General features: G+C 42.1%; 1 protein-coding gene across 3 annotated transcripts; it reads right to left on the reverse strand.

The window, feature by feature from the left end:
- EOGT (EGF domain specific O-linked N-acetylglucosamine transferase) lies at window positions 1,266-17,415 on the reverse strand. 3 transcript variants are annotated; one of them, XM_021409055.1, is made up of 16 exons: window positions 17,260-17,415; window positions 16,087-16,311; window positions 15,390-15,490; window positions 14,727-14,835; window positions 14,539-14,633; window positions 13,926-14,030; window positions 12,681-12,787; window positions 11,672-11,775; window positions 9,483-9,575; window positions 8,616-8,687; window positions 8,007-8,093; window positions 6,746-6,814; window positions 5,399-5,460; window positions 3,855-3,974; window positions 2,764-2,866; window positions 1,266-2,376 (listed from the first exon to the last, which is right to left on the reverse strand). In XM_021409055.1, exons 2-16 carry the CDS (start codon window positions 16,294-16,296, stop codon window positions 2,230-2,232), a joined length of 1,584 nt encoding a protein of 527 aa, XP_021264730.1. In that variant the 5' UTR covers window positions 16,297-16,311; window positions 17,260-17,415; the 3' UTR covers window positions 1,266-2,229. The 3 variants fall into 3 exon arrangements, with proteins under 3 accessions (XP_021264730.1, XP_021264731.1, XP_021264732.1); XM_021409056.1 differs by lacking the exon at window positions 17,260-17,415 and adding an exon at window positions 17,031-17,202; XM_021409057.1 differs by lacking the exon at window positions 17,260-17,415 and adding an exon at window positions 16,954-16,976.

A 17,549-nucleotide genomic window follows, 5' to 3' on the forward strand; every position in this document is an offset into this window, starting at 1 on the left:
CACCAGAACTCCCTTCAGCTGCCAAGATAATTTTGGGACTATTCATAAAGCTCATCAACAAAATGACTATTTTCAGCCCAACAACACTAAGCCTTAAAGGCTGAAGAATACGTTGGCTAGCGTCAATATCAACTATTGACATTGCACTCCAATTTGCAGAAACCAGTGAATGCTGGCAGGACATTTTACCCTTGGATGAAGTCCCCACAGTCTCTCACCATGCATACAGGCATATGGTTGACTGCTCCATTTAGTGAGTCCTAGCACGGCACAAAAGAGAAGCTCCTCATTAGCTGCTTCTGTAAAGATTCAAGAACGTGCTTGCCCTCACACTTGAACAGCATCATCTGCAGCACAGAAAGTTTACCACACACAAATACATTCCACAAGCCAAACTTAAAACGCTCTGGCAGCAAAGCCATCAGTACAGGATGATGGCACTGTCTGTGAACAATTCCCAGCTAAAGAAACGAGCACCAGCTTGGATCTCCAAGCATCAGGTTATCGTGGCAAGAAACAACACCATGCAACAACCGGTATCTACAGCACTGGCCTCCAACACTTGACAAACCATGACCAAAATTTTTATACTTTTTTTTTTATTATTAAAAGACTTTTTATAAAAGTTATCACATACATCTGTGCACAGTTCATAGTTAAATGCCTTTTATATTTTCAATTATTTTTTGGGTCTTTTTCCCCCTCTCCACATTCATTTACTGACTTAAGTTTTATACATTACTTTAAAAACGCTACAAGATTTAAAAACAAACAAGCAAACAAAAACAAACCCAACCCAAAACAAGAAATCGTATTCTCAAAGGTTTTTCCTTTTCCCCATATAAATAAGTGCAATTTTGCTTCCATGGTTGTTTAAAGTAAAACAGTTTTACCCATCAGTAACGTGATACACCACACCAAAAATTGCAACAAAAACCTTAATATACGTCATGGATCAGCTTTTCCTATGCACTGCTTAAGGTCATGACAGATCTATATGAAAATTATGCTTCCTGTAACTCATTTTTACCAGTATAGGCAGGTCAGCGAGTGTAGCTACCCCTGTGAAATTGCCTATGACTGTTGGTGAATGGAAGTCAATAATATCTACGATTATGCCAGTGAAGTGTCTACATTTACTGTAACTGTCTTGCTTTTGCATACAAATGCATGCTTTGCTTCAAGCCACTGAAACTGTTTGATTATACTGCAGATGTACCATGGGAATACATTCTCAGAAAATCCATAGTGTAAAAGGGAACTCTCTTTTTTCCTTTGAAAACTCACTGAGCTTGGTTCTTCCACACATCTCCCCTTAAGACAACACAACTACTCTCTCTGTTTGTTTGTTTCCTTCTTTCCCTCCTCCCCTCCTTAGCACCAACCTGCATCAGCACGGGGGGGATTTTATAAACAGCTCAGTTTTGGCTTCAGTGAGAACAGTGAGTGATGCTACTGGCTTTGGAAGGACTTCTGTAAGTTTTCGAGATTGACTCTTCAACATTTTAAGAAAACAAAAACAAAAATAGATGAGGCTTTTAATGATTCGAAGAACAAAGTTCCTCATGATTTCATTTCCTTCCAGCTGCAGCTGAAAGATACCCTTTATTCCTTATCATTTGTCATTAAAAAAAAAACCCTGAAGTCCAATCCCTTTAGCATCCTCAAAAAGGATGAAGGTTTCTGTGTGTGCTTTTCTTCCAATCTGCAAAGGTTTTCCACAGCAGAAGTGCTGTTTTAAGTGAAAAAGTAGGAAATACCCAGATTACCCGAAGTTTGTAAGTATTCATATAGGAAAAGATTCACTTGCATGGAGAGGGAAGACTGACTAAACTTAGTGAGCAGATCTGTTGCATTTTAGCATCTAAAACTAGAGGGAGAAGAGTCAAAGTTACACTTAAATGCAAAAAACTTAAGGAATCTGTAACATGAATGAAATGGATGGACATAGCTTTTTACAAAGACAAGTACTTCAGAATCGGGAATGCAGAAATATAGGGGGGGAGGGGGGAAAGAGTTCTATAAATATATTTTATTGAAAGAAAGCACCCAGATTTAAAGAGATGGATGATAGAGATTAGGTGTGGTGCCCTGAAGTGTTCTGACAAACTAATTATGAGTTGTTTCCCTCGTAGAGGTTTCCTTATTTCACACCAGCATTTTGCTTCACGTTCTTACAGTATTTTGTGGAGCATTATTTAAAAATAATTTTTCAGTCAGAAGTCTGATTTAGAGTTCATCATGCTTTACCCTAAATGGCCACTTGGAATGCTGTGAAACATGATTTGCAGCCAAAAGCACCAAGTACATAAATTCTTCCACATCAAAAGAGTAGTTTGTAAATTTTGGATGCTCTCCCAGCGTTGGGTGGTGTCCCTAAAAAAATGAAATAAGGTCTTTTAGTCAGAAAATTTTCCCATACATCTTCCATTCAAAAGAAAGAAAAAAAATGAGCATGTGCTATTAATACATTATTTCTGATCCACTGATCTGCTCCGAGGCAAAAGATTCAGCTAAGTAACTGCAAAATAGCAATGCAGTGGATGGCTTAATGGATCAATTTCTCTTCTTCCCTCATCCATTAATACCAAATGATTTCTTAATCACAACACGGAACTTAATTTGTTTGGCTTAAAGAATGAAAATCGTATTTCAAATACCAGAACGCAGACAAGCAAAACAAACTAGCCTTTAAATTCATTCAGTAGAGTATGAATACAGCAGAAAAACCATCCCCACCCTTCCACCAGTGGCCATCGTTACCTGATCTTGAGGGAATACTTTATTTCTTTTTCTCCAGGTGATGTAGTGAATGCCTCTCAGCCTTGCCAAATCCAGGTAACAACGTTCATCCTCACAATTGTACCTAGGGAAAGGCAGAAGAACCCACTCACCTACAGAGTTTGTGCTCAAGTTGATTAGGATGAAACAGGAAAAAAAGTGTCAAAGCCTACACCTTTGCTGGGCAGTTCCAAGGTAACAAAACCATGGATAAATTCTGCCCCACCACAATGAAGAACGAGGGCTGCCCACCCGTTCTTAACATGTGGTCAAGGAGACAGTTTGAGACACATCCACATGTCAGACATCTCCCAGCCCAGCTGTAGCAGCTCTTGGGCATGTAAAAACACCCCCCAGGTGCCTGAATTTATTTCCTAATGTTCTCAAGCCAAGATTACACCACAAAGCAGCAGCTCCACAGCCTTCTCTGCTGCAGGGATTTAGGTGGAATTTCCCAGCATAGGGGATTCAGTGCTCTTTGGACAAGCATGCTGCACTTTTTCTTTAGTTCCATAGAACTGGAACACCTATTAACAGCCAGCTTCATGACAAAATATATTTAAAATGGAACTACTGGAGAACTTTAGATAAGATAGAAGGACATTCAGCTGAGCTTGGCTGGCAAGCTAGTGCTCATGTCCCAGGTACAGAAAGGAGAACAGCAATATAGTCCAGAGGGATCTGTAAGAGGCTGGGCATGCATCATTATATAATCAGACAGGTCAGCAAAATACCATTGTATCTCAGACCCACTAGACAGAATCTGATCTGTGAGACTTGTTCTATTTTTATTATTGCTTTAATTAAAATAAAAGGGTGCATCATATTTATAACATGGCATCTTAAGAAATCACTTGCTAAGCCCTTACGATAGCTACATCATCATTTATAATGAAAGCTTCCTCACTTTCTGTTCCCAGATGAAGAGACTGTCAAAAATGAAGACTAGAAGACAATGCAAGTGAAACATTTGTAGTCAAATACTAGAAGGGGAAAGTGCTTAATTAACATATATGAACATATATTAGCAGTTGTGTGTATAATAGAAAGGGAAAGAGGAAAAAAACACTTACAGTTCAAAAACAACAGCCCAGTCTGGCAGAAAGAGCAGATGGGTAAGTCCAGCTCCATGCATCCCAATGAATATATCAGAGTTATGGGTAATTCTCAACTGCTCTGAAAATTCAAGTTCCCTGCAGACAACACAACAAAAATAGTGATCTGGCATGCCTATCCATCTCAGTAAGAATTAGTTACATGTAGAAAGCGCAAAATTAACTTAAGGGAATACTGAAAGAGAGAATTGATTTTTCAGGGAACAGTACTAAGAATCATAAATGCGGCAGCGAGCAATAACCCAGCATGGAATTAGAAGAAATGCAGACGGGTTTCAAAGCTTCACATTAATAAGAGCCTATTCCAAAAAAAACGTGATTTCATTGGTAAGTTTAAACTTTTCAAACTTTGGAGGTTTTGTGGTTTTTTTTTTTTTTTTTTTTTAAACAATTGCATCATCTTTTTTTAAAACATAACAGACCCGAATTGTTCATAGGGCATTAAGCAGGCAGAAGGACACCAAATTTTGTTTTGTTTTTCAGCTCCTGCCTCAAACTCTCACTTCCTTCCCATCCTTTGAATGTAACCTTCAAATACAGTATTTTATTTTAAATAACCTGGTGTTCCCTGAGCAAGCAAGCAAATAATGGGCAAAAGATACTTAATTGTGAGAGAAGTCTGACAAGTGGAAAAGGAAATCGTAGCAGCCTTCACTCATGTGTTAACAATACATACATTAAAAAGGAAGAGAGCTAGTTCTTCTCTGATCATTTTAGTTAGTTCATCTCTGATCATCACTGTTTAAACTACTGTAAGAGCAGATATCAGGGAAAGCCCTGTAACTGTGATGGGGATGACGCAGAGGGTAGCTGTAGGAATCTCTAATAGTGAATGGTACAACAGTTTCAACAAGTATGGGAATTTTGGAAGCATCACTCGGTTATGCTTTCAAACAGAGGGACTGCCTAGAGGCCTGCCTTCCTCTTTATAATTAACTCCCTCAAATGCTGTCATTGACAAAGGAAAAAGAAAATAAACAAAATCAACTTTCAACTTCTTCGCTCTCCCTCTGCTTGGCTGAAAACACTCATCTGCTTCGGTTCCTCCCTACTCCTGGGTGATCCAGGACAGCACCACTGACCTCAAAGGAGCTGCTGCCATCTGGTGCAAAAAAACACCACTTGGGAACTTCTCCTTTGAGCCATTTCTTACTGGCACAGTGCCTAGCATGTCTGGGAACCACAAAATGATCTCAAGTGGTGTCTTCAGGAGCCACCAGAGCAGCAGACAAGTTGAGTTATCATTCATTACTAAATTAAGAGTCACATAAAATAAGACACCGGCATGCTACAAGATAAATTCATTCCTAGGCACTGCATCATAGGATGAGAATGCTTAACTAGCTCACCCGCCACTCCCTCAGTAACATTCATCTCTTCTCACCAGTTCCAGGATTTTGCAAAGCTTAGAAACTGAGAGGTGTATACTTCTGCATGACAACAGCTTTCACCAGCCATAGAAAGTGTGTAGCCACACTAGTTTCCTCTAGCAACATACTTACTTGTATTTGTAGTCTACCACTTTGACCTCCAACGTTGATACTGTTTTCAAAGCATTCACAAGCTAAGAGGGGAGAGAAAAAAGACAACGATTTGGTGTTCTGTTTCAATTAATTCCTCCCCTACACTCCTCACCAGGGAATTACAATGAGGAAGACACAACATATGTCACTGCCATATGAAGCTGTTTTCCTACTTTTCTACATTCTCATTTAGGATACAAATATCACTTCTAGTAAAGCAGCCATTGCAGAGGGGACTTGAATCTCAGAGACTACTGTTGACTTTTACATATGCTACAGGGCCAAGTCCCAAGCCACTCAAACTGGTATCAGTTTTGCTGAGGATGGGAATTGATGAAGATGTGACACTTCAGGTTGGATTTCCAAAAGAGATTCCAATACCTAAAGAAGCAAATTGGTAGCTAGAAGGGTTTTCAAAAATATTTGACCAGGTCAGTCTCCTACACACACAAGAAGTAAAGCCAATAGAGCCTGGGATTCTAACTTAAAAGGGCTTTTCCAAGTCTTCAATTCATAGCTAGCAGGAGAGGGAGAGAGATACAAGTATTTTTCTTAATAAAAGATCAGTAAAGAAAAAATTAATTTCTCATTTTCCATTATATGCTCATTTTCAGAAAATGTACAGCACACGTGGTGTAAGCAGGCACTGAGGTCAGTGCAGCAGACTGCACACATCTGGCAATCTGAGCCCTGCCTGTTTTGACACCAAGATATCGCATGAAATAAGACTCAGCCTCTCCCTTACATAAGGAATAATGACGTCGATCCATTTTTGTCAGGCACTAACAGCTAAGAATGAAGAGAGCTATAAAAAAAAAAAAAAGTGATGCTATCATTTTATCAAGAGAGAAGCTTCACCCTAAAGCCACTAAGCTGCATGATTCAAAACAGTGATTCAATATGAAACTCAGAGTTTTAAATGCATACACTCAGATACAACTGCTTACATATCTTGATCTGCAAGCGTAACAAAGCTTTTGTTACGGCCTTTAACACTGAGAACGTTAGAAACAAGAGAATTATCTGAAAGCAGAATAATTTAATGTCATCAGAAGCTCTGCAGCATCTGTTTGTTAAGAGGAAATACTTTTAGTATTACATCTGTAGACTTCCACTGGAATTTTAAAAAGGGCAACAAGGTTCAGCATCTGGTGAACAGAAGCAGAGACAGGATAAAAGGCATATTAGAAGAAATTAATATTAGCACTAAATGTATTTGCCCAAGAGTTGTCAGCAGACAGATGTCTTGTCTGTGCCTGAAAAATCAACTCAATGAGCAAAATTTAACTTCCAATAAATTTCTTTTAAAAATAAAAAGGGCCACACCTCATTCTGGTTTAATATTTTCCGGTAATCCGTACTGCGTGCAAGTATCGTGACTCGAATTTTCCCATCCTAAAAATAAAGAAGAAGCTGAGCGTTAGCAGTGAGGCAGATCTCATTTGGAAAAAAAAAGAAAAAAAATAAAGAAAAAAAGAAGAAGAAAAAACCACAACCACAATTTCCATCCTTAATTTTGGCAATTATTTGAGCAACTAAATATGTTCCCTCCTCATGTAATGGATGATGTAAGCATCTTAAAATTCACATTGTATTTTCCAACAGATTAAAAGTGTCAAGAACTTTGTGAAAGGCTGACTATTAGCAAATAATAAAATGTTTTCTGAGAGATTTATTTTATTCCGTACAAAAGAGTCTTTGTGTTACACATCATACACCAGTTTTTGAAAGCAGGAAAGCAGCTTTCAGGACGGTCTGTGCACAAGATCCATGGAAAAAAAAAGTATTTTTCTTCTGTAACAGTTCTCCATTTTACCTCTTTAAATTAATTGGTCTCATGGGGGTGAATGTTCCAAGTGAAATAAAGAGATTTAACTGCGTGACTCCCATTAGAGTCAGCAGGAGAAGCATAACTAAATGTCTGTGCTGTGCTTTGAATGCGTGCCCCTCAATGATGACACGTAGGCTACTCTCTAGCAAACACTTCAAGAAGCCCAGGATTGCTGTACCCACCAACGCAGCCCTTGTGACAGCTTGCAACAGCTACCAGCTCTTAGAACAGAGAAGCCCACGGCCAGACAGATGGTACTGGGCTGGAATGGAAGGACCAGACTCAGCCATCTCTTCCTCTGATCTGAGCTCAGCAGAACCCATGAGGACTGATAAAGAGCGTGCCTGCAGAGAACAAGGTCGCTGCATTGCTTTGTGAGATCCCCTCTATCGGACCCAAGGGCAGGTTCTTGCCTGCACACTCCAGAAGAGACCGTGTACTGTGCAATGCTTGGCTGGGAAGAACACAAAGACCTCATGCACAGAGAATGGAGGTGGGGAGGAGACACTGGTGTTGAAAGGAAGATGTTCTAAAGCCTGTCCTGTGGAAACAAGATAGGAGGGCACCTGTCCTCATGTTTGCTGAAAGCCTTAATGGAACAAACTGACTTATTGGAAGAAGATGGCAAGCACCCTCAAAAAGTGCACTGTGTGCTCCTGTTCCACACTGAAATCACTTCACACCAGCCAGATGATGCTGCTTCTCTGGTAAGACCTGTCAGCTCCATATTACAGTTTTAGCGTTCGGTTATCATACCTTGGGTCCTTCTTGCGTGATATTTAACCTGTGTAGCACATGCTGAGAAAATGCTCTAAACAGCCCTGTACCGTGGCAGCCAGATATCTGAAAGCAGAAAAGCAATCGTTACAACAAAAGGTTATTTCACTCAGAAAAAGCATCTCATTTTGGCATCAGTCCTGTGCCATTCTTATGGAACAAGAGCCTAGTAGCACACACTGCACTGAGCACGTCACTATCTGCTGCAACGCAAGAGGCACTTTCATTTAGAAGCAACGTGGCTCTCTCTGTAGCGTTATAGCCTCAAGACACGAGCTAATACCCCTAGGAAAGTCTGCCAGAGAAGCAGCTCTCGTGCTCTGCCAAAAGTTCGTGGTGCCCTCTCAGTAAAGAGATACAGCACATCTCTCAAAAACAGTGGGATAGAGGATTGCACACAACCAGTTACCATCAGCTAGCTGAAGTAACTTCAAAATCTTTAGGCAAGATCATTTCCTTTGGAGTTCAACAGACCTTCAGTGCAGTACACTTCATGACAACTCAGCTGGATATTTGAGAAATTCATTAGCTCAGACTTCACAGCGCCATATACGCGTGTAGTTAGCATGACGATGGGTAAGGACTCACCAATGGTGTGTTATAAAACAAGCCATACCGCATCCGAGGCAGTAAGGAGAAGACTGCTTCTTTAAAGCACACCTGCAAAAGGAGATCACAAGAAATTACACTGCACTGCTACCTTCCGCTGGCACAACCCATGCTCATTCAGCGGGATCACTGCTTGTAAAGGGCTAGCAATTACACGCTCCTGTCAGAACATCCTCACTTCCTCGACTGTGCAAAAGGATAGAACAAAGACCATCCTGATCCCAAAGGAGATCTCAGCTCAGCTGCTACAGACACACATGTGGGAAGACATCTAAAAGACAAAAAAAACAGGAAAAAATACCCCCAAAAAACCAGAACAAGATAGAAGAAAGCCAGGTGAAGCACACAGAGTTTAAGACTGAATTTAAGGGATTTAAGAGACTGATGTGAGCTCTGAAAGAATTTGTACGATGGAAGAAGAAGATATTGCAGTTTTGTCTGTGTTTTTTCACTTGTTTTGGGTTATTCTGTTTGATGTTTGATGATAAGCAGCAGACACACTAACAGTTGGAAGGGAAGATATCTATCTCAGTAGGAACCAGAAGACTTAGTGCCATTTGAAAATCCTTCGCTTCAGTAGTGGGTGTTGTAGAAGAGAAACTAACACACAAATATCACTTCTCGGAAGGTAGAGAAATTTGGTCCATCTATGTAAATGCAGACATGCCACAGAATTAGGTTACAACTGTGTCTCCTGTTTGCAACACACTCATATTACACTAATTAAACATACATGTCAAGCATTAGTGCTCTTCTCTGAAAAACATATATCCAGAAGCAGCTTTAGAAGCAGGCATTTTTACTACACAGTTGCTACAAATTAAGACAAAATACAAAATTCCATACCCTTTTAGAGTCAAAAGTTTTCAAGTGTATTATTTCATAGTCAGTAAATGCCTTCCACGTCTCGCTGAACAGGTCTCCATAGCCATAGGAGCTCTGTGTCAGAAAGGAAGAATAGAAAGGCACAATAATTTCATAAATGCATATAAAAACTCCCTTTGTGACTTAAAGGTTCTATATGCAGGTTTAAACAGACCCATAACGTGCACATCACCACCACAGGACCTAAGACACTCTAGCACAGAAAGCACACATTACTAAATAGCTAGAAGTGCAATTACAAAGGTAGTTGAATTACCTGGCAGGTAGTTAATTTTTTATTAACACAGTTCTATAACTTAACAATCCAGACAAATTCTTCAGCAGCAGATTAGAATCTGAGTTAGGAGCAAGGTGTGAGGTGTTCCCCCAGAGACAACAGAACACAAGTGGAACAGAAGTGATAGAAATGGAAGGAGGGTAGAAGATATGAACTTGGACTCCTGAGACTAAAAACCACCCGGGAACCCAAGTGCAGCAGTAGCATTCGAAGTAAAATGTCACAGCAAATCTGTTTCACATTTGCTTCTGTTTTGGGATGCTCACTTGTGTACTGCACGCACACCTCAAACTGAAAGCAATGATGTGATTTGGTGGAAGAGGGAACCAGGATACATGCTGAAAGGACTTCTCTCTAACTCTATCTGCTCACCTTAAAAGTGCTTTAGAAACATTGCTTTCTTGGAGTGGCAAAGACAGTCTGCAGATCAACACCCAGTGGATTTCCTACTCATTTTCTGCTCTGTTTAACCTACATCAGAGGGCATTACTGCTTAATAAGAACAGTGCACCAACTCTACAGTAGCTAGAAAGTACGCCCAAATCTAATTACATCAAGGAAAAAAAAAAAAAAAAGAGAATGACTAATAAGATCAAGTCTATCTCTTGATAGGTAACTGCTCATCAGCAGTTAGTTGGTGCCATCATCTGGCTGTCCATGGCAATGAACTCAAGCAGACCGAGCAGTTAAGACTCATTCAAAATGATAGTGCTGTTACATTACACACTTTGAACGGTACATTTGAAGGAGTTAATTGATGCAACAACGCAATGTAAGAAAAAGAGTTTCTTTTCAAAGTAATTTACAGTGCTGACACAGCTGATCTTTTCAGAAAGCCATTGGAGCTGGATTAACAGCGGGTCTCCCTATAAAGCAAGCTTGCTTATCTGGCAGGCACATTTATGTTAGCTTTCAAAATGTAAGAGAACTAAGGAAAGGAAAAAAAAAAAAGTTTCTTCTAGCCAAGGAAGAGGCTTCTCATTAAACAGCAAGCATGCGATATTTGCAGTTCTTTACTGAATATCTGTCATAGCAATAAATACAAAGGAAGAAAACATCATATTACAGGAGAACAGGAGAACAGATGTGGGACAATGTTACAGTCATCAAAACCTTTGTTCCTTTTGAACCTGACATGCATGTTATCTGGCATATTACAAGCTGTGTACTTGTAACGCACTCCTGTACAACTGAAGTACAGGTCAGTAAAACCATTGTTACACTGAAAAAGTCATGGTTTCAATCCAGCAGTACGGCAGAAAAAGTTCCACTTAAAAGCATTTATTCTAAGGGGGTGATGGAGAGAAAACTGCAAGGCTACTTAAAAGAAATTAAGTATTTGACTCGGCTTGGACACAGGTGTTGTGTATCCGATAATCACATCAATCATATCACACATAAAAGGATTTTATTTAGTTTTCTTTATGATAGATCGGACACTACTGATTTAGAAAGGTGCTAGGCTCCATTTCTTTTTAATGTAGAAGAAAGTTTTGAGTAAGTCTACCTTCAACATTCTCAGAGGAAAAAGTCCACAGAAAACAGCATGAGATATTCAAATGCCACACACTGGGAATACACGTGATGTTGTTTTTTTACACCTTTATTGGCATGAGATAATCACATGCTAGCAAAAAAAAGCTATGGTGCAGTGTTCAAATAGTTCAGGAGTTCAAACAGGTTTACTGCAGAAAATCTGTTCCCTCACTACTGTTCATGCACCTGTATTAAGATGATCCAAAAACTGACCAGCTCCATGTGGCTCAGTTCACAGCCCACGAGAAAGCTGAACTGTGGCTACTAGAAGGTTCAGAGTCTCTATTAGACAGAAACAGAACGCGTTACAAGTATGTTAAAAGCACAGTGGACTTACAGTGTCCCACATGACTATGTTGACATCAGTACTGAAGGAATTATTAATATGCTGTGTAATATAAAGATTGACGAAGTCACAGAAGTGATGGTACATATTAACACCTGAGGAAAAGAAAAAAAGTGTTAGCAAAATGCTTCACTACTCACTCCCCTCTTCAGTGGTTTATGCGTTTTTCACTAGTAGTATCTCACGTTTTAGACTAGTTTTCTCCTAATTCTGACTGAATGCTTCTTATACACCCTAGAGAAGCAAACCTTTAAAGGGAAGGAATCAAGGTAAGAAATCTGAAGGAAAACTTGTATTCAGAAAGGCTCCAACAACTCAGAATAGCAGCAAAAAGACGGTGAAAGAAAAAGATACATTCCATGTACTACTTCTCATTACAAACTGCAAATGCTTTCTGAAGTATACGAAAACAACTGCTGTTCTAATAAGAACTAGTTAGGCATACAGGAAACATGAGAAAACAGGCCTTTGGCACTGCTCTTCGTTCTTTTTTATTAAGGTTAACTGAAGCTCTTTCTGGAGGACTACAAGTTAGAACTCGTACTTGCACGGGAGCCAAAGCCCAAGAAATTCCTCAGGTTCTTTCCCAAAGCATTCTTCTTCCCTTTTGGCTTCTTAACTTAATACCTTAAGACCACAATGCATAAAAAGCTACCATAAAACAAAGAGTTAACATAGTCCAGCCTCCTTGGTATCTCAGACCAGGCATCAGCTTTGGGATCGTATGCACACAGATCTTGTTTTGAAGCTTCTGCCCAAGAAGAGCAGCCATGGTAGGAACCAGACCCTGGGCTTCCTAAACTACTAAAAAGCAGTTCTCCTCTGCCCCCTCTAAAACAGAGGAGCCAGGCAGCATCACCTTTTTAACACAGCTAGGCACCCCTGTTCAAAGGTACAAGTTGACAGAGCTGCAGTTATACCAAAATTATCACAGTTCAGAGGAATACAGTAACTTTGCTTAAAAGATAAGATACCCATGTCTGGGGGATTACATGCTCACCTGCATCTAATTTCATGAAGTACGTTGGCTTCTCAATAACAATATCACACTTGCCATCATCCAGGGGCCTGAAATCTAATGAAGTAAAGGTCTGGAGTTCTGCAAACCTACAAGATTCAATCACAGAGAGCATACTTTGTCATTAACGTATTAGAACACGTGTATTTCATATATCTAAGATTCAGTAACTGTTCTTTCAGTCCACTTGATTTAACAGGACGGCTGAAATCTGATAGAGTCTGACAATTAAAATTATTTCAAATCCTAATGGAAGGTTCTTCAGGTTATGATCTTCAAGAGGTTAAACACTGCCTTTGATCTCAGGAGCGAACAGCATCTTTGATGTACAAATCAAGGCAGGAGAGATGTAACAAAGAGCCTTAGAGCATAGATCTGTGGGTCCGTCCAACTTGATCTGCATTGCCAGAGACACTTCAGCAAGATCTTCATGCTTTGCTCAGAATAATGAATACGGATGCAATATTTATTACCCCTGGATCTAAATGACAACGGCAGGTACAGAAGAAAAGCCTTTTCTTCCTCTGGAGCTCTTCTTAACTGAAATTGACCATCAGTCCAAAAAGTGGGAAAAAAATAATTGAAAACATGAAAAAAAACCATAAAAACTCAATTCCTGTAGGCGTTTTAGTAGTTCCCTTCCTTTTTACTTCATCAGTTAACTGTCAGCTCAGCTTTGAAGTGCTAACATGCAACCCATGATACCAAACCAGCTACCACCAAGCATCCGTGCACTTCCTACTCAGTCCCTAGACTGCTGCCCATTTCACATTCCAAACACAGGCTCCCTGGGAACAGTATATGAATATATATCCAGATCAGGCATTGAATTGGAGCAAGCATCACCAGGCCTATATGAACTAAGGCAAATATGCCAACTTTAAGGTATTTCTCAACAAACGAATTGGCTCCTTCCATAGGCAGAACAGGCACAGAGCTAACATCTCTAGAAAACACTTAAGCTTTAGAACCTCTGATTATAAAATGCTCTCATGTCCACTGCTGCTGTAAATTAGGCAGAAAAGGTAGCATTACACAGTAACATAGCTCAGAACAGCACTCTGCATAGATGTAGTTATAGAGGTATCTAATGTGAACAACACAAACCGACCTTAGAAAGGAACGACTAATTCCCCAGAATGAAACACCTTCCACACAGCTGCTAATGCCAAGGAAAAAATGAACTGGTAAGTGAACTTGGCATCAGCCATGACAAGTGATTCTTACCAAGACTGCAGAGGGCTCTTGCGCTGACCTTCAGCTAAAAATGCTTTCACGTCAAGGGTGCAATGACCTCCAATTTCTCCCTTCTGGAAAAAGTCTTCTTTGAATCTAATGCAAACGAATAAAGGTCTATCAGCCTTTGTGCAACAGTGCCACATGTGCTCTGCAATCAAGATTATGTACTCAAGCCAGTGTCACTTAGTCTCAGGTCAGCAAAGCACTTGGTACACATTTAAAACCTGAGTATTTTCTTCTCACACAGAAACAGTTCTACCCTGCACGCCACCTGAACAAGAAAGAATGTGTCTGAATACACAGAAAGAATGGCTCAAGATACAGAAACACTATCCTCTGTTCAGTCAGGTGGAGGAAATAATCACCCATCCTCACCCCAAAAATAAATGAGTTTTAGAATAATTCATTCTGCTAGCAGCAGCAGCAGCCAGCAGTCAAGCATTAGTGATGTAGATCTCACAGCATCAGCACCATGCCTCTGCCCACGGGCTCTGCAAAGCTCAGCAAGCACACCAGCTACACGCACAGCTTCATTCAATGAGCTCTTCAAGCCCCTCTCCCTGCCACCCCTTAGTTTTACTCCAGCATCACGGAATCAGACCTCTCGTGGTTTCTCTTTGCAGCTCTTAAATCAATGTACAAGTTTGTTGCTCTGCAGTGCTGGAGGAACTGAGAACAGGTCAGAGATGAATCTCCCTGTTAAAAAAAAATAAATAAATACATTTTATCGATAACAACAATTATGTTTAAAACAAAGTGAAAAGCAAAATATCCATCGAAAATACCCACTGTTACTGCAGGCTTACAGTGGGTTTTCATTTCATTCAGCCTCTCTCGAATGTAACCAAAGTCAGCTTGCTTCCAGAATATCTGCTGGGCCGTCTCGATGTCGTTCGCCCTGATGAGAGGAAAATAAAAAGCCATTGCTCAGTTCTAGTAATAGCTTTAACAGATAACAGCTTCTTTTTTTCCCTCACTAAAAGGGAACAAAAAAGCCAGCCAGGTACTTTACTGACATCCAAGATGCAAAGCGGGAAGCAACCTATCAGCTACGCCTCAGTGAAAACATCAATGACAATTTAAAGCAATTCTCCTGAAAAAGGCTCTAGATTTTTTTTTTTTTAAACATTTTTTCATCTGTTTTTAAAGCTAAGGAAAGGAGCTGCGGAGTTATTTTAGGAATCTGAATGCAAGGCTAAATCAGGATAATGAAAACATTGTGGTGGGAAGTATTTCAAACAGGATTTTCTTCCTTAAAAAGCTGAAAGTCACACTGAGAGATGTATGTTATGTATGCATACATGTGCATCTGTACAAAGATGGACAGCCCTCCTTTAGACTCCACAGACCACAGCAGTGTTAACTTCACAGCTAATACAAAAGCGAGCACTACAACTTTTTCTTTTCCCCTTTTGAACATACTGCACTTCCTACGTTTAAGATGAGGCTCACCATCCGGATTCCACGTAATCACACACCGGGTAACTGAACCTGTAATCCGATTTGCAAGATTTCTCATAGCCCCAGCAGGATTTCAGTTTCTTCAAGTATTTCTGTAACACAAAATCATTGAACATAGCAAATGACCAAAGCTGTTTGTTAGCTTATAAACCACCTCTCAATAACAAATCCTGTTTCCCAAATCTTGCGAAGAGAACTTTGTCTGAAAACAGACCAAGCTGTTTCACAAAGAGCACTCGGGCTCTTGACACACAGCAGAGGGCCCACAGAAAACACATGCACAGCAACATTATTCTTGCCATTAACACCTCTTCTCAGGTCAACCAATTTTCCTGTACCAGTCAGGAAGAGCCCAAAGTTCTCACCCTGCCAACAGCTATCAACAACAAAGCTGAGCTCACATAAAGCACAGTGCTCCAGGCCAAGCACACCATCAGGCAAACCTAGAAGCATTGGTTCTGCAGTGCTGTAGAGAGGCAGAGAAGAGGGAGCACAGCTCCAGCCCAGGTAGATGCTGGAATTGCCCCCAGCTCACACAGCCCCGATCCTCAGGTTCACCATCCCTGCAGTTCCTATTCCTAACGAAGCCAACTCACCAGCAAGGAGACCAACCCATCACCGCCTCTAAACCAATACGACTCCACCGACAAACTGCTCCGAAATAACGACGAAATAAAATCGAACCTACTTTATACGGACAACGAGAGTCCTGCTTGCAGATGCCAGCAACGTGCCGGTTGTTGTGCAGGAAGTATGGAATATGCTCGTCGGGCAAGTTGATAGTCCTGTAGCTGTACATCGGCTCTCCCGGAACGCTTTGGAGCTCAGGGAGATTCTCATCTTGGGAATTAGCCAGGATTTCTTGCAGTAGCAATCCAAACATCAGCCAGATGAACATGGCAACTTGCAGCTCCTGCAGTGAGAGAAAAAGGGAACGTAACTGCAGCAGCACGCATTTCAAGCATACCGGGTAACAGCGTCATGTACGCCAAGAGTTTTCACTTGTGCTGCTGGAGCGGCTGTGCTGTCTGACGGAAAGTAAACTCTCACGGAGAGACCAGACTGTGCAGCCTCGGGATTATCTGGGGATCATTAATCACTGGGTAATTACGCACTAAAACGGCCGTGTTTACTTCAGCTGGAGCCCGAGGGATCCTCTGAGTGCGGCCGTGGGAGCCGAGCACAGAGCGGGCAGCGCTCAGCTGGGAGAGCGGTGCCAGGGGAAAGAAAAGGAGAAATTCTAGTTTAAAAATTAAAATAATTAGCACAGAAGATAGTCTCCGGCTTGGAAGAAATTAAGCATAAGAGGAAGGGAAGCCGCGCAGCCGCCTTCAAGCGGCCCCACTTCAATAGGGCCCAGCAGCAGCAGCAGCTGCCGTCGTGTTACGGAGCCGGGATGCGGAGGCGCACGCTGCGGGGACCCGCGGGCCACGCGGATCCGCGCTCCGTTACGGCACGTCACCTTCTGCTTACGCATCCCCATCCCGAGCCACTCGGCTTCCTGAGGGGGAAAAAAAAAAAAAAAAAAAAAAAAAAAAAACAAAAAAAAAACCACCACGCCCGCGTCTAAAAACCCTTTCCTGCGTTGCAGTTTGCCGAAGAGCCAGAGGCCGGCAGCGCGGGCAGCGTTACCTGTCGGCTTCGGGGAGGAGCGCTCCAGACGCCGCCGGGCGCACGGACCTAGCGGGGCGGAGGGGGAGCGGAGCGCGGCTGCACATCCCGCGACGGACGGTGGCGGCGCGGGGAAGGGAGGGGAAAAGAGGGGAGGGGAAGGGAGAGGAGGAGAAGGGAGAGGAGGGGAAGGGAGTGCCCACCCCGCGCCCGCAGCCCGCGCTCCGCCCTCCCCCCGCCTCGTGCTCACCGCTCAGCGCCCCGCGGCCCATGAGAGCTGCCGCGCGGCCCGGGCCGCTCCCTCCGGCACAGCTCCGTCCTCATCCGCCGCCGCAGCGCCGCCCCCGCGCTCCTCCTTCACACCCGCGGGCAGCGCCGCGGCCCGGGCCCGCCCCACCTGGAGGCGGCGGGCGGGGAGGAGGAGGAGGAGGAGGAGTGTGCGGAGGGAGAAGGCCTTTTCCTGCCGCGGCGCAGCAGGAAGCGCGGCCTCTTAGCACCGCATTGTTCCATTTCCTCCCCGGGGGTGCTGCGGGGCACGGG

The sequence above is a fragment of the Numida meleagris genome, chromosome 11 (assembly GCF_002078875.1).
Source record: "Numida meleagris isolate 19003 breed g44 Domestic line chromosome 11, NumMel1.0, whole genome shotgun sequence".
NCBI classification, from domain to species: domain Eukaryota; kingdom Metazoa; phylum Chordata; class Aves; order Galliformes; family Numididae; genus Numida; species Numida meleagris.

What these genes read in the sequence shown, in the direction of transcription:
- EOGT (XM_021409055.1), bottom strand. Translation starts at nt 16,296, where the DNA reads ATGTTCATCTGGCTGATGTTTGGATTGCTACTGCAAGAAATCCTGGCT. An exon ending in AAACTTTTGACTCTAAAAGG is followed by an intron (nt 8,688 to 9,482) that starts GTATGGAATTTT and finishes CTCCTTTTGCAG; the next exon opens with GTGTGCTTTAAAGAAGCAGT. An exon ending in GTGGTAGACTACAAATACAA is followed by an intron (nt 3,975 to 5,398) that starts GTAAGTATGTTG and finishes TGTTGTCTGCAG; the next exon opens with GGAACTTGAATTTTCAGAGC.